The 24,564-nt window shown below is 47.8% G+C and overlaps 1 protein-coding gene across 1 annotated transcript in view; it reads right to left on the bottom strand.

Moving 5' to 3' along the window:
* The window catches only part of MYO18B (myosin XVIIIB), a 268,281-nt gene that overhangs the window by 67,837 nt on the left and 175,880 nt on the right, over positions 1–24,564 (bottom strand). The window contains exons 33-37 of the mRNA XM_034948321.3: positions 16,486–16,599; positions 14,892–15,008; positions 12,305–12,388; positions 10,350–10,487; positions 7,413–7,598 (exon numbers count right to left, since the gene is read on the bottom strand). Coding sequence (XP_034804212.2) covers positions 7,413–7,598; positions 10,350–10,487; positions 12,305–12,388; positions 14,892–15,008; positions 16,486–16,599 — 639 coding nt within the window. The remainder of the gene's footprint in view (positions 1–7,412; positions 7,599–10,349; positions 10,488–12,304; positions 12,389–14,891; positions 15,009–16,485; positions 16,600–24,564) is intronic.

Below are 24,564 nucleotides of genomic sequence, written 5' to 3'. Positions count from 1 at the left end.
ACATGACTGGATCACTGCTCCCCCAAAGCTGCCAGCCAGTATTTGCTTTATCATTCAAGAAACTCCATACAAGTTTCAGATGAATGATGCATCTTCCATACAATCTCCCCTAGGGCTCCTGTTTGTGTGAAACCATTTCTTCCTTTGTCCACACATCCCATCTTGTGTCAGAGTTATTGAGGGACATGTGCATCTCCTCCTCTAGATCTTGAGAAATTCAAGGGCACAGTCCCTAGTCCATCCATGTCTGCATCTCCCACAACATCAGGCACAGGGCTAGGTACATAGTAAGATACAAACAACAGTTGGTTGATTTAAAATTTTCCATTTCTAAGATGTACTTTTTTGAGCCATTCTGTTAAGAGGTAAAACTTCAAAATGCTGAGAAAATTATTCAGCAAGCAATTACTGAGCATCTACCCTATACCTGACTCTGATATGGAGGTTGCAGCCCGAGTCAAGTAAAGTCTTCTCTCAGGGTCTCTCTCTCTAGGAAGACAAGAACATCGGCATTTACAATAACTGGGTGACACATGCATTGATGGGGTGGGCACAGGGGGTACGGGAACACAAAGGAGGTGCTTAACCTGATATTTGAGTTTTGAAATTTGCATAGGCAGGCAGCAGGATGCATGAGGATAAAGGTGGTGAATCAAGGAGTAACATGGCACTGGGGTCTTGTCTTATTTCAATTGTGTTGCTATAAAGGAATACCTGAGGCTGAGTAATTTATAAAGAAAAGAGGTTTGTTTGGCTCACAGTTCTGCAGGCTGCACAAGAAGTGTGACACCAGCACCTGCTTCTAGTGAGGGCCTTAGCTGCTTCCACTCATGACAGAAAGGGAAGGGGAGCTGATATGTGCAGAGATCACATGGCAAGAGCAGAAGCAAGACAGAGAGGAGGAAGTGCCAGGCTGTTTTCAACAGCCATTTCTCAGGGGAACAACAGTGAGAACTCGCTCGTTACCATGAGGAGGCACCAAGCCATTCATGAGGGATCTGCCCAAACACCTCCTATGAGGTCCCAATAGGTAAAACCCAACAGGTGCAGCCTCTGAAACAGGTGCATCTGGCAGGCCGAAGTCAGACCTTTGCGTCAGCATCTGGACTTCTAGCTTCCTCAGGCACCCCTTGATTACCCAGTTCTGGGGCCAGGGTGGTTCCCCTGGGCCCTGTAACTACTGAAAAACAACAGGATATATACATCCACAGAGGAGTTGCTTCATCGCTCTAATGACAAAGGGACAGGAATGATCTACAGCCAGAATATTATTTTCTCCATAATGGCTCCTGGAGTCTCCAGGAATAGCACATTTACTAAAATTAATGGCAAAACTGAGGATCAAATTTCAACATGATGCTTGAGGGACAAACATTCAAACTACAGCAGTCCTCAACATCTGCCTTTATGCTTAAGTAGAACAGGTAAGAGGATGAGAGGCAGACAACCAGAGGTGGAAAAATCTAGAGAGGTTAGATTTCTTGTAGGCCATAGGAAGCAGTTTGAACTTTGTTCTGAAGGCAATGGAGACCCATGACCCATGGAAGATCTTTTTGTTGTTTTCTTTCTTTCTTTCTTTCTTTCTTTTTTAGATGGAGGCTAGCTCTGTCACCCAGGCTGGAGTGCAGGGGTGCAACCATAGTTCACCGTAATCTTGAACTCCTGGGCTCAAGCAATCTTCCACCTCAGCCTCCTGAGTAGCTGGGTCTACAGGTACATGCCAGCAGACATAGCAAATTCTTCTTTGTTGCTTCCTTCCTTCCTTCCTTAATTCCTTCCTTTCCCTTCTTTCCTCTTTCTTTCTCTCTCTCTCTCTCTTTCATAGAGATGGGGTCTTGCTATGTTGCCGAGGCTGGTCTTGAACTCAGGCCTGAAGTGATCCTCCCACTCATCCTCCCAAAGTGCTAGGATTATAAGGCATGAGCCAACATATTCTGCCCCATAAAATATTTCTTAGCAGAGAAATAACACAGTAAGCTATGCTCCTTCTTGAAGGATCTCCTGCAGGGCGGACCAAGACTGAAGGGAAAGTGGGGAGACAAGTGAGAAGTCACTATAGAAGCCCAGACTGGAGGGGATGATGCTTAAATAAAGATAGAGTGAGCAAAAATGGGTCAGGAGGGGTGAATTTGAAAAATAATAGGGTAAAATCAGCGGGTCTGACCATTAAGCTATGTGAGCAAGAGGGAGACAGGTTGCTGCAATTTCTAGCTCAGGTCACCGGGTGGATGCAGGAAGAGTAAGCAGAAGCACCATGCAAGTTTTTCAAGACCTGGGGAACTTGTGAAAAGGACACCTGGATCAGGGGAAAGTCAAAACCGGAGAATCAGGCCAAGGTGATGAAGGGTAAAACCCAACAGGTGCAGCCTCCGAAATAGGTGCACCTGGTAGGCCGAAGTCAGGCCTTCCCGTCAGCATCAGGACTTCCAGCTTCCTCAGGCACCCCTTGATTACCCAGTCTTGGGACCAGGGTGGTTCCCCTGGGCCCTGTAACTACTGAAAAACAACAGGATATATACATCCACAGAGGAGTTGTTTCACTGCTCTAATGACAAAGGGACTGGAATGATTTAGAGCCAGAATATTATTTTCTCCATAATGGCTCCTGGAGTCTCCAGGAATAGTACATTTACTAAAATTAATGGGAAAACCTCGTTTTTCTTTTTTCTGGGAAGCAAAGTTCCACCGGAGGGGTAATTGATCCTGATCTGGATGTGCCAGAGAGTCAGCTGGGGGTATAAATCATTCACATGCAACAACTCAGTCCTTTAAACCAACACCAACAGTGACAAATAGTACAGGCTGGGGACGGGCGGAAAGGAATGTGGACAGGAGATCCATCAACATCCTTCCCACTGCTCACCAGGGCCCAGAGCACCGGATCCTTTTTTTGGTCTCCACAGCAGAGCCATTTTTCAGCAAGGTTGGGTTGAAAGGGCAGCAGGGTGACCTGGTGAGAGCTTTAGCATTGGACACGTGGGGCACCAATCCCAGCTCTGCCCTTTCTGACCCTGCAGCCCTGGACAACCTCACACCCTGGCCCCTCCATGTTCTCCACTTGCTGAGGTTGACATTAAGTGCTAAAGAAGACAACTTCTGCGAACGGCTTGAACATAGAACAACTCAATTAACGTTTGTTGATGGAATGAATAAATGAATGCTTGGACTATAGAGTTAGGAAGTGTATTCTATCCCTCCCAGGGAGGATTTGAATTCTAAAAATGAAGACAGGCCAGGAGCGGTGACATGCTTATAATCCTAGCACTTTGGGAGGCTGGGGCTGGAGGATGGCTTGAGGCCAGCAGTCCAAGACCAGCCTGGTCAAAGTAGTGAGACCCCACTTCTATTTTAAAAAAATTGAAAAATTAGCCAGGCACAATGGTATGCACTTGTAGTCTCAGCTACTCTGGAGGCTGAGGCAGGAGGATCGCTTATGTCCAGGAGTTGGAGGCTGCAATGAGCTATGACTGTGCCACTGCGCTCCAGCCTGGGGGACTAAGACCCTGTCTCAATTAAAAAAAAAAAAAAAAAAGGAAGATGGAGAAGGCAATACTTTGCCCAAAGAAATGGACTTGTGGTGGTGACAGTGGGCATGGGAGAGAGATTTGGTGCCAACTGGCCTTCTAAAATCCCTCAAATCACAGTGCATGCCCCCTTGTTTTGCCTGTGAAGGCTCTGAGCTCTCATTACGGAGGAAACTCCATACTTGTATAAAGTACACTAGGAATGGCCTTAGTTGTATTTTCTCATGCAGTTATATATTTCCATCTATGAGCTCCTTGGGGGCAAAGGTGTGTGCTCTTCCTCACTGGGTATCCAGCATAAAGCACAGGGCTTGACCCACAGTGAAAACTATGGATACATATTGCATGAAGGAAAGAAGCAAAGCTCTGGCTGCCTTGCAGGATTTTAGTGTAGTTTAGAGAGAACATATGGCACGAAGAAGCTGCCCCTTATCTTATAGAAATGGGATGAGGGAAGGCAAGTTGGTGGCATAGACATGAACAGAAGCCAGGGAGAGTACCAGGATGCCACACCTATAGGAGGGGCCTCAGCAGCAAGACTAGGCTTTCAATCACAGTGAGGACTTAACTCTCCCACTGAGCCCTGTTTTGGGCACACTGTGTAACTTCTACACAGCAAGGACCTTATGATTCCTTGCCCTTCCTCACCAGTGCCTATCCCTGTGCCATGCTCATAGCTGGCGTTGAATAGGTATTTGTTGAATGAATAAATGAGTGATACAAGAAAGCATGACTTCCTCCCTTCTCCCAGTGGAAACTTCCCAGAGCTCAAAGGCAAAGGAAATATTTGAGAGCAAATAGGTTGGTGAGTTTTAGGACATCCAGTATTTGGAAGAGGCTGCTGGCCTGACCTTATTCGTGGAGCTTTGTTCTTCCACAGAAGCATTAAGGAAACGACAGGATGTACTGGATAACTTCAGAATGCCAACCAAGCAGAAATGTGCCTTCCTCTTCTGTAGTGGGTTGGAGGGTTGCCTCCCAAAAGACAAGTCCACCTGGGACTTGTGAATGTGATCTCATTTAGAAAAAGGGTTTGTAGGCCAGGCGCGGTGGCTCATGCCTGTTAATTCCAACACTTCGGGAGGCCAAGGTGGGTGGATCACCTGAGGTCAGGGGTTCGAGACTAGCTTGGCCAACATGGTGAAACCCCGCCTCTACTAAAAATACAAAAATTAGCTGGGCATGGTGGCGCGCATCTGTAGTCTCAGCTACTTGGGATGCTGAGGCAGGAGAAGTGATTGAACCCAGGAGGCAGAGGTTGCAGTGAGCTGAGATTGTGCCACTGCACTCCAGCCTGGGAGACACAGCAAGACTCTGTTTCCAAAAAAAAAAAAAAAAAAAAAAAGCAAAAGCGTTTGTAGATATGATTAAGGTGAGGATCTTAAGGTGAGATCAACGTGGATTTAGAGTGAGCCCTGAATCCAATTACAGTTGTCCTTATAAGAAAAAGGCAGAGGGATATTTTGGACACACATACACAGAAAAGAAAGCCATGTGAAGAAAGCCATCACTGAGGCAGCCACAAACCAAGGAGCACCTGGAGCCATCAGAAGCTGGAAGAGGCAAGGAAGGATGCTCTTCCAGAGCCTTCAGAGGGAGTGTAGCCCTGCTCACACCTTGATTTCAGACTTCAGGCCACCACAACTACGAGAGAATGAATTTCTGTTGTTTTAAGCTATGCAGCTTGTGATAATTTGCTATGGCAATCCTAGGAAACGAACACTCCTTTCAACCACACTCACCAAACTAAAGAGAAAAGTTCAGCTTTGATAAACTTATCCAGAATCTTGCCATCAGAAATTGGAGACAGATGCAGGTCTAATTTCAGCATGCATGCAAGCTCTTTAAGGTTTTGTGTTGTGTCCATTTTGATTCATATGTGGGAACTATGCTATAATCTTTTCAGTATTTCAGGGCCTTTCAAGATCTGAATATGGCCCCAGGAATGGGGACAGGGAGAGGAAAGAGAGAAAAGAGGGAAGGAGAGAAGAGACAGAGAAAAAGAGATCAAGGGACAGAGAGGAAGAAAATCACTATTTGATCTGGACAGAATGCCTGAGTGCCTGGCTAGTTAAAGAAGACATCAGAGGAGAAAGGCTGGGGATGTTCTCTCCTCCCAGCCAGAGCTTGCAGGAGGGGTGCTCAGCTGCATGAGAAATGGGGCTGGTTAATGAGGAAGTTATCCTGTCAATTGGAGGAAGGAGCTTTTCTCTCTCCCAGGGCCATGGGTGTGGAGGAACTGCCAGTCAGGAGGCCTGGACTTTGGGAACCTCTGTCTCTGTGCGGTGCCTTACTGCCCCTCACAGAAGAACCAGACAGCCAGCTTGTCAAGGGCAAAGCTGATGGGGATGACACCGGCTGTGAAAGACAGTAGCCCGAGACATATTAATATATTTGCTGCAGGAAGAACAAGTTGGTAAGACCTCTCACAACACCAGAGTGGATAATGCAGGAAGGAGGAAACAAATGTAATTTAGAGACCTCTGGGCCAAGGCTTGGCATATTGTGGGCTGTCTCTAGAAGGCTGAGTGATGGTAGGCGATAGGGGTGCCAGGTACACCCCAGGTCACAGAATCAGAAATCTGGAACCTTAGTGATATCTGGCCCCGTGGAGAAAAAGTGGAACAGTCACTCTTAGATGCTCTGTGACCTGTGCAGAAAACTTCTTAGAACAACACACTGAATGATGGAGAAACCTTCCCATTAGGCAAGAAACAAATTTTAAAATGTTCCTTGGGGCCAGGCGCAGTGGCTCACACTTGTAATCCTAGCACTTTGGGTGGCTGAAGTGGGCAGATTGCCTGAGCTCAAGAGTTTGAGACCAGCCTGGGCCACAAAGTGAAACCCTGTCTCTACTAAAATACAAAAAATTAGACGGACATGGTGGCTCATGCCCGTAGTCCCAGCTACTCAGGAAGCTGAGCCACGAGAATCGCTTGAACCTGGGAGATGGAGATTGTAGTGAGCTGAGATCGTGCCACTGCACCCCAGCCTGGCAAACAGTGCAAGACTCTGTCTCCAGGAAAAAAAAAAAAAAAAAGGTTCCTTGGTCCATCCTGGAGACAAAATATGAGTTAGTGACTAAAAGCAGAGACTACATTGTCAGGCAGCCTTGGGTTCAAATTCTTACTCCTGTGTGACCCTGGGCAAGCAAATGTACCATTCGGAGCCTCAATTTGGCAAGTTGATATCTCCACGTGTCAGTTTCCCCACCTTTTTAAGGGACATCAAGATAGCACCTACCTCACAGTTCTGAAATGAGGATTTACATGAGAAATGCTTCCTTCAGAACCTGGTAGGGAGCAAATACTTCACACATGGTGGCTTGAATCATCATTTGTATCTTTTATTTTTGTTGTGCTATTAACAGCCCAGAAATAGCTCTATGTTTACTAGATGTGGCCTTAGACTAGTCATCTCCCCTTCTGCAAGGCTCGGTTTGTCCTCATCTGTGAAATGGGGGCAATAATTCTGACTTCACAGGGCTGACATGAGGATTATAGAATATTATGGATATTGAGACCTGGTGAAAGATAGGCCGTTAATAAATACCAGTTTTTTCCTCTTTTCTATGAGGCCTTCCTGCCATTGGAGTGGAATGAATGGAGCAGGAAAAGAAAGTCTGGGATCTGATATGTAAATGAACTTGGCAGCCATCCGGCAGCAGTGAATGTCATTGGTCCACTTTGGGCCCACCTCCAGGGTTTGCAGCCAATGACAGTGTTGTCTCAGCCCACTCTCCCCTTTTTGTTTCTCCTGGCTTCCGGCACACCCCGGAGGCCCAGGACCCAAACCTATGAGTCTCCCATTCAGAAGTCTTAAGAAAGGGGGGTCTACCACATTGCAAACCCTCAGTCGCTAAGAGCCCATGATGGGGACAGGACTCACCAGCTCCATGCACCGCCGGCTGGCCTCTGCCTCCCGCTGCACCAGCTCTTCCATGTCGGCCTTCAGCTCTTCCAGGCGCCGCTGGTAGTACTGGCTGCTCTCCCGCTGCTGGGACTCGGAGGTGGCCGCCTGTGAAAGCTCCTCCCCCATCTTGATCAGGCTGTCCCGAAGCCGGATCACCAGGACCTGGGAGGGGCAGAGACACATGCCCACCTTGGAGTTGGAGGCCAGGGGTATGAAACAAGGGAGCCTCAGGAAGATAAATCCTTTGCCGAGTTTCCTGTGTTTTCATAATCGGGATAAGAATACTGATGTCTGCTACAAAAATGAAGAATTAACAACATGCAAAAAATGATGGTTGGGCGCAGTGCTCAAGCCTGTAATCCCAGCACTTTGGGAGGCGAGGCATGTGGATTACCTGAGGTCAGGAATTAGAGACCAGCCTGGCCAACATGGCGAAATCCCTTCTCTAAAAAATACAAAAATTAGCCGGGCATGGTGGCACATGCCTGTAATCCCTGCTACTCGGGAGGCTGAGGCATGACAATTGCCTGAACCTGGGAGGTGGAGGTTGTAGTGAGCCAAGATCACGCCATTGCACTCCAGCCTGGGTGACAGAGAGAGACCCTGTCTCGAAAAAATAAATAAATAAATAAAATAACTGCTATTCTGAGAGGCAGTGTAGCACATTTATGAGAACCCTTGCCCCCAAGACCCTCTGGGTTCAAATCCCACCTCTACCTCTCCCTGGCTATGTGACCTTGGGCAGGTTATTGAGGCTCTCTGAGAGACAGGGATGATGATAGTACCTGTGTCCCAGGGACGCTGTCAGAATCTAATTTCTTGGTATGCAGAAGGCTTGGGTGCCTGGCACATAGGATGTGCCAGATAAGGGATGGGGGATTATTAATTCTTTTTTTTTTAGCAGCTCCTATTTATCTCGAGGGGCTGGTGCAATGAAGAGAGAACTCTGCTGAAGTCAAAAACCTTTCCCCCACATGTGTTTTTGTTTCCTGATTTATAAAATGAGGGTGTTCAGATAATTTCTCATGAGCCTCAGCCCTACTATTTTATGACATTTTTCCTTTCCTGGTGGCGGGGGGATGGGGAATCCTTGAGGACACAATGAAACAATAGAGAGAAAAGTGCTTTCGCCATCACGAGTGCCACACAAAACAAACCCAAAGACTGTTCTGCAGAATTCATTAGTTGGCCAACAAGCCTGGAACCAATCGATCCTGATGGGCAAATACTCTAGTGTTGACATAAGACGGGACCCACATGAATATTTCAAGCCCCTGCTAAGGACTCTGAGCCCTTTTTCTGCAGCCACAGGCAGTGGGGATAACAGCCTGCAGATCAGACACCAAATAATAACCTAAAAGAAATGCTTTCCTATTCAGTTCACCTCTCAAATGAAGTTCAGCCACAATTCCAAGAACAGCAGGAAGAGTGGAAGGAGTTCTCAAACTGTGTCTTTGAGGTACCCCATCTCTACACCTCAAAGACCCAGGATTCTACTAAATTCAAATCATAGTGGCAGAGGGCAAAATTGAATTTGGAGATAGAATTTTTCCATTTGAAGTTTTCCCACATTCATTTTCTTTTCTCCTCTGCTGTCATTTCACTACGCTAGAAACAAGTTTTAAAATGGCATGTGATATAGCCCAACTTTACATATTTAATCATTTAAAATATAGTAGATCAAAGTTTCATGGTGATCTGCAGAGACAGTCAGACCTTGAGGGATCCCTTGAGCAATTTCTGGGAACCACTGAGGGTCAAAGCAAAGAAGAATTTCTCTCTGTTCTTCATCCATAGCAGCCTTGTTGGAGACCAGATGCCCCTAGGGAGATCAGGGGGAAATGTTTCAGAATGAGGAATGCAGCCTCCCAACTGTCTAGACGCACTGTCTTACTGTGGTGAAGCCAGCTGGCTGCAGAGAAATTGGAACCTGTAACCAGGAGGAAGTGAAGGTCAGGTGTCCATCTACCTTATCCCACGCACTGCCTGGCTTTATCTTCAGCAAGTCACTTGACCTCTCTGGGGTCATCTTCTCATCAGATAAGGCTTATCCTACCTGCCTCACAGGACTGTATCAAACCTCAAGTGGAGTGGCTTATGTGAAAGGATTTTGACAATGGTGATGTCTTCTGTAAGAGTCCCATGTCACTGGCCTACAGAGCTGAAGAAGTGAACACCTGTGTTCCCAGCTCAAGGGCAATGTGAATGTAATCACTGAACCTCACCCCAGCCCATCCAAGTCTTACCTGTCCTTCAAGGTTCAGCATTAATGCCACCTCCTCCCAGAAGCCCTCCTGATTCCAGAGTCTTGAAAAGATCTCTATCCTCTAAACATCACAGCCCTCTCTCCATATTACAGATATTTATGTACATATCTTACCCACATTGCTTACAAAGACATATGCTTCTGAAAGCAGATCTGTGTCATACATCTGTCTTCTGTGCACCTAAAACAGGGCCTAGCCCACACTGGGTGCAAAATAAATTTCTGTTCAAAATGAGTGTTGGGCATGTAAGTGATTGAGTAGGTGGACGGAGGTAGGAAGAACTGGATCAATGCATAGAAGAATGGGCAGACAGAGGGGTTGAGGGCTAAAGAAAAAATAATAGAGGAAGAGAAGAAAAAGTAAAGGTGAAAGGAAGAACAAATGGAAGGGAGGATGGAGGAATGGACCCATGATGGTGGAAGGAGATGGAGAGACATACGTGAGGATAGATGGGTAAATGGGTAGGTGGCTTGAGGGATGATGCTATGATGGAAGGAGGGAGGGAGCTTGGGTGAGAAGTGGATGAGTAATGTATATCTAGATGAAGGCATGTGAGTAGATAGATGAGTAGTAGAAGGATGGATGAAGCTTACACAAAAGCTCTCCCTGCTCTCGGCCCAAGCACTATTTATGAATCACTACGTACCTCAAATCTCTTAATCTGCACCTTCTGGAACTCTGTCTTGTTCTCTAGGTCACAGATGACCGCCTCCTGCCTGCTGACGATGGCTCGATCCACGGTGGACTGTTCCAGGTACTCGATGCGCATCTGAGCCACCTGCAGCTGTAAGTATGAGAGAAGTCTATTGGACATCTGTTGTCCCTGATACCAGGACAGAGACATGTGCAGGACCCAGCCTGGGAGGGTGGGAGGAGCTTTCTTCTCTACTCAGGTGTGCTGCATGTTAAATGTCTGCACAAGCAAGAATGGCCAGGTGTCAATCTTGGGACCTTCACTGGACCCTCACACCAGACCCTGATCCTGGGTCTCAGGTGCTGGGAGGTGATGCTTCTTATGCCTTCACAATGGAAAACAAGACTTTTAATCAGTGCTTCCCTTCTCTCCTTCCCTGCTCTGATCAAGGAGCAAAGCTAGTCTGTGAGCAACAAGCTACAGCATCAAAAGATACAAGCAAGTGTGGGTTTGGGAGCTAGGTTTCAGCCTGGTGTGTGAGTCTGGGAAAGTCAGTTCCTTTCCTTGAGCCTTGGTTTCTTCATTTTTCTTGTGAGGATTAGAGGAGATTAGTGACTGGCACATAATAAGCGGCCAGCAAATGGCCACTGCTGCTGTTCCATTTGTTGTGCGTGTTGTTATCCAGCACCCATAGGAAATTGCTTGAGACCTGGTCACTCCAACAGTCACTTTAAGCAGGTGCATGCCAGGGTTCTAGAAGAGCTTTGAAAATTTCATGGATAATAGCAACCCTCTAGGTAATGACGGAAAGCCAGAGATGTTTGGAGGGACCATGACTTCAAAGGAAGATTTCGCAGAGGATCGTGATCCTGTCTTGCACAGACCATCTCTTTGTTCTTGGAGCCACTTCTCAGATGGAGAAAATTCTGCACTGAATGGCTGGGTCTCAGTGCATGGGGCATGCTTGGATTCAGCACAAGCACAGGCAAGAGTAAATGAGTGTGAGTGTGTGTGCATGTGTCTGTCTCTCTAAGGACTGGTCTCAATTCACCTTGCACACAACTGGAATTGAGTATTTGAATGAATTGATGAATAAAAGAATGAAGGAAACAGTTTCCAGGAGCCAAAGTATAAGTAACTGCCCAGGGAGAATCCCTCTCTTCCTCCCTGTGATGGTTAATACTGAGTGTCAACTTGACTCCACTGAAGGACACAAAGTATTGATCCTGGGTGTATCTGTGAGGTTGTTGCCAAAAGAGATTAACATCTGAGTCAGTGGGCTGAGGAAGGCAGATCCACCCTTAATCTGGTGGGCACCATCTAATCAGCTTCCAGAGAATATAAAGCAGGCAGGAAAACGTGAAAAGGAGAGAGATGGGCCTTAGCCTCCCAGCCCACATCTTTCTCCCGTGCTGGATGCTTCTTGCCCTCGAACACTGAATTCCAAGTTCTTCAGTTTTGGGACTTGGACTGGCTCTCCTTGCTCCTTAGCTTGCAGAAGGCCTATTGTGGGACCTTGTGGTCATGTAAGTTAATACTTAACGTATTTCCCAGCTGGGCCTGGTGGTTCACACCTATAATCCCAGCACTTTGGGAGACTGAGAAGGGCGGATCACCTGAGGTCAGGAGTTAGAGACCAGCCTAACCAACATGGTAGAACCCCGTGTCTATTTAAAAAACAAAAATTAGCCAGGCATGGTGGCGGGTGTCTGTAATCCCAGCTACTTGGGAGGCTGAGGCGGGAGAATCGCTTGAACCTGGCAGGCAGAGGTTGCAGTGAGCCAAGATCGCGCCACTTCACTCCAGTCTGGGCGACAGAGTGAGATTCTTGTCTCAAAAATAAACAAACAAACAATAAACTCATACACACACACACACACACACACACACACACACACATCCTATTAGTTCTGTCCCTCTAAGAAAACCCTGACTAATACAACTATAGGATGGCTCTGAGCACATACTTGTTCTTGTAGCTTGTGCTTCTCCTTCTTGGCTTCCTCCAGCTGCAGCTGCAGTTCTTGGATCTGCCCAATGTCAGCAGCAGACTGGTGAGACAAAAAAAAAAATGTATATATATCACCCTGAGTCCACAAGCCTTGCTGGGAAACCACCCCTGAAAATCCCTACTTTCCCCACCCACAGATGTCTACATCTCTCAGAGCTTCTATGATAATAGCTGTTTCCCAAAAATTACCTCTCACATCCTCCTCACCATCTTTCATTTCAATGTTCGCTGAGTCACTCCAATTATATAAGCCCCTGGATTTGGTCCACTGTCCAGCATTTTATTATATACCCTTGAGAACCCAGACAGAAGTGGGCTGGCCATGGCACTAGGACCAGATTCCGAGGGATGACAGCTACTCGGAGGGTCATTTAACTGAGCTTCTAGACCTGGACCCTGGCCTTAGCAAGCTGTGGAGCCTCTCTGCACCTGAGTCTCTGCATTCATAAAACGGACTGACAATCTCAGCTCAGCCTTTCCGTATTGGGTTTGTTCAGAGATCAAATTAAGCAGTGGAGAGTAAAGGGTTTTTTTAAAATAGAATCAACTGTTGAGCTTCATGACCTCTGAAGAGAGGAATTCTAGAGGGTAGAAACACCTCTTTACTTCCTATTTCTTGTATCTTTATTATTTAAATTATTTATTATGGGCATATGCATATAGTGCCTTTGTAACTGAACAGATTAACCTCTCTTTGGGGCAAAAATAAGTGTGATTCGCAAGTGTAGACAGTGGCATAGGCTATTTTTGTGGTGATTGTTACCATGTGGATGATATCATCAATTATTTTGTTATTATTATTCCTTGTCCAGCAGAAATCCCTTCAGATCCAACCTCTGTCAGATGCATTTAGAGCGTGGCAGGTATTTTACCCCGGCTCTCCTCTGGATGGTGTATTGCAAGGAGGGAGCTGTTCTCCCCATTATGCAGTCATTGTGTGGAGATCTGCTGAGGATTCCACATCATACCCCTCAGCTTCACCCCAAAGCTTCTGTTTCACCCACACTGCCCTCATGGCTCCTGATCATCTCCCAAGCCCATCCATCCACTCCTCCTCATCTTCACTCCATCTACCAGGCTGGAGCTGTCTTTCCCCTGGACAAAGTCAGCTTTCATTTATTCAACAGTGATTTACTGAGCACCTCCAGGGCAGACACCCTTCTTGGCTCTGAATACAGCACTGGACAAGGCAGAGGAGAGTCCTGCCTTTATGGAGATGACAGTCTGGGGTGGCATGCTGGCTGGTCCTCTCCAACTGCTCTTGCCCCTGAAAAGCTTGCCAATTGATTCCCTTCAACCATAAAATAAAACCCAATCTCATAACAGCCTCTAAGACCCTGATCTGATCCTCTTCTTTTGCTGAGCTTGTTTTGTGCCAGATTGTCCTCACTGGTCTCCTTTCAGTCTCTCCAATGCACCATCACAGGCCCTTTGTATGTGCTATTTCCTCTGCTTGGAAGGCACCCCCAATCCCCAGTGTCCCACTCCAATCTAAGTGACTCCTATTCTTTGTTCAGATCTCCATCCAAATGACACCTACTCTGGGAAGCCCTTCCTGACTCCCAACCTAGGTCAGGATCTGCAGAATTGTGTTCACTTCCTTTCTGGACTCTTGGCTCAGTTTGCAAGTCTCCCCTCTGCTCTGGGTGACCATATGATAAGGTCTTCCCAGCCCACTAAACTGTGAGGTACATGAAGGTGGGAATGGGATGTGCTTCTGATCACCACAATATACTTAGCATTTTTCACAGTGCCTAACACATGGCAAGGATTCAGTAAATATTGAATAAACAGCTACAGATAGAAAGATAAGAATAAAGAAAGAAAGAGAGGGAAAGAAGAAAAAGAGAAAAAGAATGAGAAAGGAAGGAAGGAAGAAAAGAAAGAAAGAAGGAAAGAGAAAAGAAAGAGAGAGAGGAAAGAAAGAAAGAAAGAAGGAAGGAAGGAAGGAAGAAAGGAAGGAAGGAAGGAAAGACAGGGAAAAGAAAAGAAAATGGTGGTTGGATAGGTGAATAAATGGGTAAGCGGTGGTAGGATGGATGAATGGATAAATGAATGGATGGCTGCATGGATGGATGAATGAATGGAAAGATGGATGGATGACTGGATAAATGGATAAATGGTTGGACAGACAGATGGATGGGTGGTTGGGTGGATGGGTGGATGATTGGATGGACAGATGGATGGACGGACAATGGATAGATGGATAGTTAAGTGGGTGAATGAGTAGATGGGTGGAAAAGTGAATGGGTGAATTGATGAGCAGATGAATGATCGATGGGTGGGTGGATGGGCAGATAGACGCATGAATAAATCCAAATCTTTCATGGTGGACATGTCCTCCAGAGATGCACACACCATCTGAAGGTGACACTGTCCTCCATTAGGACCACAGGAAATGCACAATTCCTAACTATCTCTGTGCACTTATCCCTCCAAGATGTTAAGACCAGGGAGTAGTCCAACCACATCACCTTCTCAACATTCCCCATTCACCCCACCCCAAGTCCCTGAGCTTCTTCCACCAAGGTCCCATTCACTACCTGAGCAATGAGGTCCTTGTGCTTCTGCATCAGCTCATTCAGGTCATCCTGGTCCTCATCGATGCGCTTCAGGAGGTCCGCCTTCTCAAACTGCAGCCTGTACAGCTGCTCATCCACCTGGGGGAGGCAGATCAGTGGTCAAGGCAAGGAGAGAGGGTGAGGGATGGGCAGCAAGGTCCAGAGGAAGAGCAAAGAGGGGCTTGCCTATAGGTGTGTGAGGTGAGTGACCATCAATGTTTAAGAGTGGCTGTGGTTACCAATGCATGTGGTAGGTATAACAGCTTGGTGTGTGTGTGTGTGTGTGTGTGTGTGTGTGTGTGTGTGTGTGTGTGTGTGTGTGTGTGTGTGTGTGTCTGTATTAGGCATTGCATGTGACTATGAATTCAGGGTGTATGTGTGTATGAATTTATGTCTGTGCAATCCCACTTGGGAATCTATGTGTGCACATTTTAAATGTGCCTAGTACATATATGAAAATGCAAACCCCGCCACTCTCCCTGAGAACAGGGACTTTGTTCTGTCCACAAACATAACCTCAGCAGCAAGCACCAGACGTGCCCTATAACAGGTGCTCAATAAATATGTATTGGGTGGATGAATAAACTTGGAGGCACAGGTTACCTATACAGAGGGCATTTATTTTGTATGTGTGCCTGGTGATCGCACGTGAATATGTACATTCATTCCTGTGTATACGCGTGTGCGCATGTATGTGTATGTGTGTGTGTGAATGCTTGTAGGCAAGTTCCAACAACATAAGGGACAAAAAGGCCCACAGAGATCTTGAGATAAGCATTTGCCTATAAAACTCTAACTATACCTAAACTTTAGTGTTTTATACATTGAGTATAAATCCAAGTCAACCCTGTACACCCAGATAGGGGACTGGGAAACCTACATCCAATTCTCACCAAAATAATAAATCGACAATATATGTCCATGTGTCCCCATTCAGGGGTGAGCACAGGGTAGTTCCATAATAAATGGCTCAAATCTTCTCCTGGTAATGAACCTAAGCGGGCCAAGAGACGCCCTTGTCTCCACCTACTAGAGGGGACATGCAGTAGTCCCACAATAAGGAACAAGTTCCATCTCATGATGGTGGGCACACAGTAGGACCACAGCAGATGTCTGAGAACCACTTAGAGTGGCAAGCAGGGTGGGCACACAACATACAGTTGTGTTTCCACATTGGGTACTGAGCAAATAACAAGCTCACATCAGACGCACATTCACAGCACTGAGCACCCATTATGTCCACAACAGACTTCCTTGCTTATCGTTGCAGATGGGAACACACAGTTGAGCCTCACTGATGCCCTTATATCTTTATAATGCTCAGCTGACAGTAGGATGCCTGCTCGTTCAGAACGCTGAGCACCTAGTAGGTCTACAATAAGTCCCCTTGTCCCTCTTACAGAGCTGAGCACACAAGAGGCCTACAATGGATGTCTGTACCTCCAAGGTGCTACCTGGTAGGTTTACAATAAATGTCCTCGTACTTCCTATAGTGCTGAGCGCACACTAGGCCCACACTAGCTCCCAGAGGCCTATGCTGGCCCAGGTCCCTGCAGCTGCAGGAAGGGACAGGTACCAGGCTCTTGTTCCGCGTCATGTTCTCCAGCTCGCTGTGCATGCTCTCCAGGTCCGCTGTGAGCACCTTCTGGGTCTTCAAGGCCTCCTCACACTTGGCTTCACTCTGCTCCAGCTGGACCAGGCAAGAGGTGGAGAAGAGAAGAAAAGAAAATGAGAAGAGAAGAGGGGAAGGGAGGTGGGGAGGGGAGGGGAAGTGGGAGGGGAGGGGAGGTGGGAGGGGAGGGGAGGTGGGAGGGGAGGCGAGGTGGGAGGGGAGGGGAGGTGGGAGGGGAGGGGAGGTGGGAGGGGAGGGGAGGTGGGAGGGGAGGGCAGGTGGGAGGGGAGGGCAGGTGGGAGGGGAGGGGAGGGGAGGGGGGAAGAGAGCGGAGGGGAAGGGAGAGGGGAGGGGAGGTGAGGCGAGGGGAGGGGAGGTGAGGCGAGGCAAGGGGAGGGGAGGCGAGGGGAGGGGAGGCGAGGGGAGGGGAGGCGAGGGGAGGCGAAGGGAGGGGAGGGGAGAGGAGGCGAGGGGAGGGGAGGGGAGGCGAGGGGAGGCGAGGGGAGGGGAGGCGAGGGGAGGCGAAGGGAGGCGAGGGGAGGCGAGGGGAGGCGAGGGGAGGGGAGGGGAGGGGAGGCGAGGGGAGGCGAGGGGAGGCGAGGGGAGGGGAGGCGAGGGGAGGGGAGGGGAGGCGAGGGGAGGGGAGGGGAGGCGAGGGGAGGGGAGGCGAGGGGAGAGGAGAGGCCTCCTCATGAGGCTGCCTCCTTGAATGTCCTTCCCCTCTAGCTCAGCCCAGCCCCTCCCAGGCACGGGATTAATATACAGGCGGCCCTCGTGTCTTCACAACTGTTCATCAACTCACACTTGGGAGAAAGCAAATAAATTTGCATTTGAAGCTGCCAGGTTCTGAGCCCACTCAAAATGTCACCCCTGGTGCATCACCAGGAGTTATTCCTCAGTTCCATTCAGCAAATCCTTGCTGAAGCCCATTCAGTGCCAGGCACCGGACATGCAGGGAACAATCAAGCTGGCCCCTGCCCTCTCAGTGGGAGACAGGCAAGAACAGCTAATGACAACCTCTTTGTGCAGTAGAGGAAAGAGGGGGACACTGGCACAGTGGAAATGCAGGATGGGAATTGAGGGAGGCTTCCTGTAGGAGGTGGTTTGATGGCCCATGGGAACCAGCCAAGTGGAAGTTTCTTAACCAGGGTTCAGGGTTAAAAGTGGGTCCACAGACCCTCTTTAAAAGGGTATGCAAAATAGTCTGCATGTGAGCATTTAGCATTTTGCTGGGTTCATAGCTTTCACTAGATCCTCGAAGGCTAAGAGCCACCGACTTAAATAAAGCTCTTTCTCTCACTTTTCTTTCTCTTTTCCTCCCAGCTGCACACAGTAGGCCTCCTATCCTAGCAAAGTGGAGTCATCAAGATTCGTCCAATTACTTATGTACGTGGCCCCAGGTGACAGACACGCCCCACTGGAGAAACCCATATTCATGCACATACCCTAAATCCATTCTGCAATTGGCAGCTGCCTCTTCTGAACTCTAACTCAGCTTTTTTTTTTTTTTTTTTTGAGATGGAGTCTTGCTCTGTCGCCCAGGATGGAGTGCAGTGCCACGATCTCAGCTCACTGCGACCTGCACCTCCCGGGTTCCAGCGATTCTCCTGCCTCAGCCTCTGGAGTAGCTGGGACTACAGGCGCCTGCCACCATGCACGGCTAATTTTTGTGTTTTTTAGTAGAGACGGGGTTTCATCATATTGGCCAGGCTGGTCTTGAACTCCTGACCTTGTGATCTGCCCGCCTCAGCCTCCCACAGTGCTGGGATTACAGGCGTGAGCCACCATGCCCAGCCTAACTCAGCTCATTTATAATGTTCAGCTCACAGCAGGATGCCTGCACATTCAGAGTGCTGAACATTTAGTAGGTCTACAGTAAGTCCCGTTGGCCCTCTTATCCCCCTTTTCTGTATCTCGGAACAGAAAACACTCTTAGAAATCACCTAAGGTAAACATTCGGGGCTCAGAGAGGGATGGGTCACAACTCACAAAACCCCCTTTTCCAGCCCCTGAGAACAATGTATTCCTGCAGTTGGGCCCAGCAAAAGAGGGCTGGGGGCCCATTTCACTCGGCAAATGGGAGGGATTGAGACACACTGAGAAAATTGATGTAGAGCAAAGGAAGGTAATTGGCCTTGTTAGAGCATAATGGACAGAGGAAGTGAGATGGTTTTATTTTCCAGCAGGTAACTCAAGTGCCTCTGCCATGGCTAGGAGGTGGATGATAGGGCTCCCCTGAAGGCAGGCAGGGCAAAACCAGCCCCTCTTTTGAGCAGAAGTCAGAGGACTCATGAAGGAGAAGCACTTAAGCTAAGACCTAAAAGATGCAAAGGAAGGGCCGGTTGCGGTGGCTCACACCTGTAATCCCAGCACTGTGGGAGGCTGAGACGGGCAGATCACCTGAGGTCAGGAGTTCAAGACCAGCCTGACCAACATGGTGAAACCCCATCTCTATTAAAAATACAAAAAAATTAGCTGGGTATGGTGGTACATACCTGTAATCCCAGCTACTTGGGAGGCTGAGGCAGGAGAATTGCTTGAACCCGGGAGGCAGAGGTTGCGGTGAGCCGAGATCACACCATTGCACTCCAGCCTGGGTAACAAGACCGAAACTCCGTCTCAGAAAAAAAAAAAAAAAAGGAAAGAAAGAAACAAGATGCAAAGTAGATGGCCATGTGCAGAGTGCACTGGGCAGCAGCAATAGCAAGTGCAAAGGCCCTGAGGCAGAGACAGGAACTAACGGTGGTGCTGAGGAACAGAAACCTCACTAGTGCAGCCGGGCAGCTGTACAGAGAAGGGGAGGAGGAGATGCTGAAGATGTGGATGAGGGTCACATCTCTGAGGCTTGTGAGCTGGGCTACAAAGCTTAGATTTTATTTCAGTCTGCCAGGAAGCCATGGATGGTTTCTAAGGAGGTAGGTGGCCTAATCTCCCTCTGGCTGCTGTGGGGAGGGTGGGACCAGATTGGAAATAGGGCAGCCAGTGAGGGGATCGCCATGTTCCTGCAGGAAGGAGGCGGTGGAGGTGCTCCAGCCCGGGTGGAAGGGGTGGAAGTGGAAATAAATGGAAGAATCGGCACAGCAGGGCGTGCAAACAACAAAAGGTCTGGGCGGCAGGAGCAGATGGGCCATCAAGGGAGATGATGTCAGATAACTAATGGTGGAAGAGGAGGCCTCACGCAGGGCCCCTCTGCCAGGCCAAGGAGCTGGGCTGGGAGCCAGGAGGCAAGAGAGAGTCATTGTAAATAAAGCAACAGGGCAAAGCAGAACATGATGACACAGTTCCCATCTGCCCAGCCCCTACTTCAGCAGAGGGTTTCAGCAGCATGATCCCGCAAGTCCTCAGAGCCCCCGGAGAAAGGAGCCTCTATTTTTATCCCCATTTTATAGATGGCATAATGGTGCATGATCCAGAAATGCTCTTTCCTTTCCCTTCTTTCCTTGGAGCAAGCAGAGAGAGGGACGACTTATCCCCAGACAGAGATCAACACAGACAGCAGTCAATGGAGACAGCTGCTGGCCTTCTTAGCTCATACTGGGCTGGAGATAGGATTATCTTGGCCCTGATGGTTTTGGCATTAGCAGTCCCACCTGCTACTGTTGCTTGGGGACCATGTTCAAGGCACTGTGCTTTCTGCCTTGCTTCATGACAGCCCCACAGCACCTCTAGGAGAAAGGTGCCACCATTAGGACCTTTTGATAAAGGCGGACTCTGTGAGACACAGAGGGGAAGTGACTTGTTCACCATCACAGAGCTGGTCTGTGGAGACCCTGCTTGCTCCAATGCCAGAGCCCAAGCTCTTAACCACTAAGCTTCACTGCCCCTCATAGAAAGTCACTCACTGGAAGGTCTGACCACACAGACGGAATGGATCAAAATAAAGAGAGAGCTCTGTTGCAGAGAAAACAGCTCAGTGGTTTCGTGCTGTAACGGAAACCTCTTAGGCTGCATCAGGAGAGCCTGGACTAAGTTGGGAGTCTGTAAAATGACAGAACTCGGAGTTTGAGCAAATGTGGTGGAAATATGCATCATTCCTGGAACCTGCCAGGGATGAACACATTCATTCCGAAGGACAGAGGAAGGAAACCAACGTTACCAACACTAAGTGCCAGATTTCACTGTGTGTGTGGTTCAGAGCTTGGGCACTGGCGCCAGACCTGAGGCAGTCTGCTTCTCCCAGCAGCACCGTCTTGCTATGCCTCAGTTTCCTCCTCTATAAAATAGGGATGGTTCCATCACAGGATGTCTGCAGGATACATGGATGAAAACATGCAAAGTGCTTACACAGTGTCTGGCAGTGAGAAAACATTACAAAATGGTAACAATTGTCGTTGTGAGCTCCTTTCATCCCTGGGAAGTGGGAATTTTTAACTCCATTTTAGAGAGAAAGAAAATGAAGCAGAAGCCAAAAGAATGGGCCAAGTTTACACAGTCAGGATAAGCAGGGCCTCAGCACTGACCATCTTGAGGAATTTTAGCCTTCCTGTTCCACTGGGATGGGTAGAGGGAGGTCAGTGACCCTGAGGCACACAAGTCAAGCAGGTCTAGATTTTAAGAGGATCTGGATGGACCAGACCAGGCATTTCCCAGCCCAAGACCTCCACGGGGCAGGCCCCAGGCCGCTGCTGACAAGCTGTCTTCATGCTGAGCTTTAAAAGTTTCAATTTATTGCACTTTAGGGAGCAGAAAGAAGTATGGGGCCACCTCTGGCTGATTTTTTATTATGGATGACCCAGCATAAGAAGAATTCACTGCACATTATTTCCATACAGAGGCTGTTTGACTGATGTTTTTATGAAGTCGGTGGCAAGTCATGTTAAGGACGGAGATCAGATCCTTCAGTGGCGCAACACTGGCCAGACTCGCCTTTGAAAATGCCTTCCCCCGAGGAGCTCCAGGAAGAGCCGTCAGAGAGCAGTGGGTAGTAAAGGTGGTTGGGTTGACAGGCGACAGGGAAGAATTATTGACATTCACTCTCCAACCCTTGTGGCCAGTGTGACAATGAGGACCTGAGGTGACAGATGACACTTCCCACCTTTCGACTCCGAGTAATCATCACGTCCCCATGGACAAGGCCTCTCAGGGGTGGAGAGGTTCAGGGTGAGATGAAGGTCCTGCAATTTCCATCTCTCTCCCGACCTAGTGTGGGCTGGACCCCAATAGACCCTCAACAACACAACCGATTTGATTTTAGTTTAAGTTCATTAGATTTTTGTTTCTCTTCCAATTTTTACTATTTGTAAAATCAATAGAACAATGGCATAAGTATGTGGGTACAAAGCACCAAAACACTTTCAATAGCTAGAAAAAGCACCTTCCTCTGGTGCGTACTAAGTCATTCTATTGTTCTCTAATTAAATCAGCCCAGCTTCCCCAGATCTGCTCGAATTCTGCAAGGCAGGCATCTACGGAGGGCTTCATTGCCTACTATTCCCTTGGGATAGGACCCTTCTTCTACTAAATAGTAAAATGTTCATTCCAAGTCCTCCCCATACTGTAGTTACAGAGGGAAACATGCTTCAGATCTTATGCATAAATTAAGCGCTGCTAAGCTTTGGCCGGGGGATATTTGGTGGGGCCCTGACTCTTCTGTGATTGTGGGTCCTGGAAGCCTGGAGTTCACAGGGGTAAGATGAGATGAGCTCCATCTAGGGTCAAAGAATGGGAGGGAAGGAGAGGTTGCATTCTACGTTCTCTACCAACCGGGGGGATGTTTAACATCACACAGTATCATGTGGTGGTTAGGAGCAGACCTAAAGGTCAGGCAGAATTGGATTTCAGTCCCAGTACCTCCATCTATGAGCCTGTGACCTTGGGCAGGTTAGGTTACTGAACTTTGATTTTTCCCATGCGTATTAGTCTGTTCTCACACTACTAATGAAGACATACCTGAGACTGGATAATTTATAAAGGAAAGAGGTATACTGGACTCACAGTTCCACATGACTGGGGAGGCCTCAAAATCATGGCAGAAGGCAAAGGAGAAGCAAAGGCATGTCTTACATGGGTGCAATCAAGAGGGCATGTGCAGGGAAACTCCCCTTTATAAAACCATCAGATCTCATGAGACTTATTCACTATCACAAGACCAGCATGGGAAAGACTTGCTCCCCATGATTCAAACACCTCCCAGCAGTTCCCTCTCATGACACGTGGAAATTATGGGAGCTACTTTTGATTCAAGATGAGATTTGTGTGGGAACATAGCCAAACCATATCATCATCCAAAAAATGGGGGACAAAATGATTTGCATTCATTGAGTAGGACTGCTGAGTACAGCTGTATCAGTTGTGCACTGTAGAAGCCTAGGAGATGCCATGCACAAAGGTTATGAGGATGAGCTGTTACTCTGTGCCAGACACTGCTCTGAACACTTTTCATGTATTAATTCATCTAACTTTCAGAACAGCACTCTGAGGTAGGGTCAACAACCATTCCTGTTGTTACAGTTGAGGAAACTGAGGAATAGAGAGGTTGAGTGACTTGCTGATGGTCATTCAAGTACTAAATGGCAGAGCTGGGATATGAACCCAGGTAGTCTGGTCATGAAGTTCCCACTCTGAGCCATTACCTTGCACTCTCTTGGAAACAATAGTGCCCACTACAGATGCTCTGTACAAAAAATGTGGTATGGTACATGCCCAGCATCCACTCCCCATTCTTTTGAGAGAAGGACCCCATCTTCCCTGTGATAAATGTCCATCTCCAAACATCCATGTGCTTTGATGGTGCAGATCCTGCTCCCCAAGCTCAAAGAGGGGCACATGACCCAGCCTACCCAATCAGAGCATCGCCTCCTGTTGGCCACAGTGATTGGTTCTGTAATAACGACATGGTTGACACCAAGATTTTTGCTGAGACTATGAAAATAAAGTTCACTCTTTCTGAAGCAGGATAAAAGCTTGGAAAGTCTGGGCAAGATCAAAAAGTCTGCCTAAGAATACAAGATGGAACATGCTTAAGATATAAGCTGCTGTTGTATCTTAAAGCTGACCTAAGAGGTGGCAGAGACATAATCTTGATGACATGATTGGGGCACCTAGATCTAGCCAAACCTGAAGGCAGTCCTAGCCTCAGAACTTTTCAGATATTTTGGCCAATAACTTCCCTTTTTCTATGCAAGCCAATTTGAACTGGGTTACCACCCAAAACCCAGATACAAATGAGTGAGTGAATTAAAGGAGGTAATGCATACATGATGTTAGCCACAGAATAAACACTCAAAAGACATTGCTATCTGTCAGGCATGGTGGCTTATGCCTGTAATCCTAGCATGCTGTGAGGCCGAGGTGGGAGTATCACTTGAGGCCACGAGTTCCAGACCAGCCTAGGCACCATAGCTAGACCTCATCTCTATAAAGAGCAAAAAATTAGCTGGGCATGGTGGAGCGCCTGTAGTCCCAGCTACCCAGGAGGGTGAGACAGGAAGATTCCTTGAGCCCAGGAATGCAAGGCTGCTGTGAGCTATGATCACACCACTGCACTCCAGCTTGGGCAACCCCATCTCTTAAAAAAGAAAAACCAAACACTTCCATAGTGTTAATTGATGCTAATCTACCAAAAAAGTTGGATCAAAGTGGTTCCACCCAAAACCCTGTGACAGAGTAACAATTATTTACTGTTTACCTGTTCTGTGTAAGGATCCTTACCCATAGGAGGATCAATATTTCCCTTTCCCGATTACTCATCGAGGGGGAAAGATGGAAGGAGATTTCTTCAACACTCACTACATTAGGCACTGCGTGGCCACTTGAAATTCATTATCACTATAGCCCACAACAGCCCTGCAAGGAAGCAGTCAGCCTTCATTATTTCACAAATGTGAAAACCGCAGCCCAGGAAGAAGTGATTTGCCCAAGGTCAGACTTGTGTGCTAGTGGTTGAGACTCCAAACCCATGCCCTTCCTGGGCCACCCCAAAGACTCCTCTACACACTAGTCTCTGTTCCTGAGCTAAATCTAGGCATTCTCTCCCCTCACCCACCTCTGTTTCATTCAGTGTGAGGCCAATTGAGATTCCTATCACATATACATCAACTACAA

The sequence above is a fragment of the Pan paniscus genome, chromosome 23 (assembly GCF_029289425.2).
Source record: "Pan paniscus chromosome 23, NHGRI_mPanPan1-v2.0_pri, whole genome shotgun sequence".
In the NCBI taxonomy this organism is placed as follows: domain Eukaryota; kingdom Metazoa; phylum Chordata; class Mammalia; order Primates; family Hominidae; genus Pan; species Pan paniscus.
The sequence above is the reverse complement of the archived record's forward strand: the minus strand, read 5'-3'. Positions and strand labels throughout refer to the sequence as shown.